Source organism: Nematolebias whitei, chromosome 6, assembly GCF_014905685.2.
Source record: "Nematolebias whitei isolate Nwh7 chromosome 6, NemWhi1, whole genome shotgun sequence".
Classification (NCBI taxonomy): Eukaryota; Metazoa; Chordata; class Actinopteri; order Cyprinodontiformes; family Rivulidae; genus Nematolebias; species Nematolebias whitei.
The window spans coordinates 4,546,525-4,548,616 of NC_056503.1; the positions used below are offsets into that span (position 1 = coordinate 4,546,525).

The window sequence follows — 2,092 nt, forward strand, 5'->3', positions numbered from 1 at the left end:
CAGACTGTCATACAACATCAGACTGTCATACAACAACAGAGTGCCATACAACATCAGACTGTCATACAACAACAGAGTGCCATACAACAACAGACTGTCATACAACATCAGACTGTCATACAATATCAGACTGTCATACAACAACAGACTGTCATACAACAACAGAGTGTCTTCAGTCAGAGGTTTCTTCAGATCAGCTACAAGAGATCCTTCCTGCCCACAGCCATCAGCATCTAGAACAATTCTTTAATGAAACCAGGATGACGAGTTACCACAACCCACAACAAACAGCAGCACGAACATGAGTCTGTGTGAGCAGATGAGCACGAATGAACACAGCAACGTGAATGAAAAATGCAAAAGCTTCAGCATCTGGTATTCGCAGGTGGTCTGCCATCCAAATACTAACCAGGCCCGACCCTGCTTAGCTTCCGCAGTCTCAGAAGAGATCGGGCGTATTCAGGGTGTTACGGACAAAAACGAGGCGCTCAGTCACAGACAGGATTTTTAAAGAAACGTATACAACCAGAAGTTACAACATGTATGTACACACAAAACACACAACGTAAAAACACGGTCGCCCACCTTAAAGCATTGCACAACAAACTGTGTTCATGTGTTTTAAAGGGCCAGCCTGTGAGCTGCTGGCGGTGCCTGCCACTTGTCTGTCTCTGCTGAAATAAATCATGTGGCAGGAGCAGTGGCTGTAATGGAAAGTGGATTGATTACAGTTTCCACCGTTGAATTATCCGCTCGGAGGCGGTGCTGAACACGCAGCTCTTACTGGTTTGAACTCTTCCAGTGGTTCTACCTTATAAAAACCACGACGAGCTCGCGTGAATTAAACGGCATCTGCTGAGGTTATGAGTCACGCAGCTTCGCCAACAAATGCAGGAAAAGAAAATGAAGCAGAACGCTTTAAAGGAACCTCGCACAGATAAAATGTGTGCATCAGAGAGGGACGTGAGCCGAGTTACCTCAGCTTCTGACTGTGCAGCGAACAACTCCATGACTCCACCTTTGTGTGCAGCTTAACGAACGTCTCTAAATACAACAATTCAAAACAGCTTTCCAGAAACTGTCACATGTAAGGGCCTTGAAGGAATGCACATCACCCTTTGTGTTTGATGCCAGAGCATTAACATGAGAAATGACACTTGCAGCAATTTTGCAGTGTCTCACACTGAGTGCGTGCTGTGAGTGTCTCTCAGCGACGGCTACACTCAGCTCAGTGCATGCAGCTGACTCACTTATAGAGGTGTGTGTGTTTATTCTTGTTTGGCTGTGGCAGCCATCTTGAAGGTGGCTGACTCCAAAAGTCAAACACTTGTAGTAGTACATCCAATTAATGTTTTTTCTGAGTTTCATTAAAATCCATTCAATGGTTTATGAAATATTTTGCTAACAGACAGACAAAGTTAATGCAAATAATTATTGGCAAAAAAGAAAAAGCAACGAACTTGCACAATTTGTTAGTGCTCATAAAATGTGTTTGGGATCGGTCAGCTTTGACCAAACCAGATGTTATATCAGTAAATTAGCAGATAAACATTTTTCATGTTTTAGTGTCAGCTGGCTGTGGCGGCCATTTTGAACGGGGCTGAGTCCAACAGTTCATGACTTGTGTATCTGTCACAACTTTTCTGTGGGTTATAATAAACTGCATGTAGTTGTGATAGTTTGCTCTCACACCGCAGCGCATCATCTTCCTCTGTGGCACATTTGAAAGAAGCTCACGTCTTCTGAAGGTGAGCGCGCGCACAGCAACACGCACTGAGCTGAAGTTCACGGCGCTCCGTGGTGCAGCTGTTAGCACCATCTTTGCTTCACTTTCCTCCTTCAGGTGTTTGACAGTGAAGCGACTTCACACCTCACCAACTTTAACACCATCGTCTCGTGTCCCGCACGCACGCGCTCCTACCTGACAGGCCCTTGGCGGGCAGCGGCTCGCGCTCAGACTGGATGGGCAGAACCGCGTGAGACTTGAGGCGCGAGGCTGCTCCGGCGCCAAGCCAGCACGCGCAGCTCAGTGCGCACAGCAGCCAGGAGAGGGGCGCGCGAGGAGCCAGCATCCCCCTTACAGCTCCGCACA

General features: G+C 47.0%; 1 protein-coding gene across 1 annotated transcript in view; it reads right to left on the minus strand.

Annotated features, from left to right (window-relative positions):
• The window catches only part of chrd (chordin), a 95,175-nt gene extending 93,103 nt beyond the window's left edge, over positions 1-2,072 (minus strand). The window contains exon 1 of the mRNA XM_037678439.1: positions 1,922-2,072. Within this exon, the coding sequence (XP_037534367.1) occupies positions 1,922-2,072 (151 nt within the window). The remainder of the gene's footprint in view (positions 1-1,921) is intronic.
• Between the last annotated feature and the right edge of the window lie 20 nt (positions 2,073-2,092).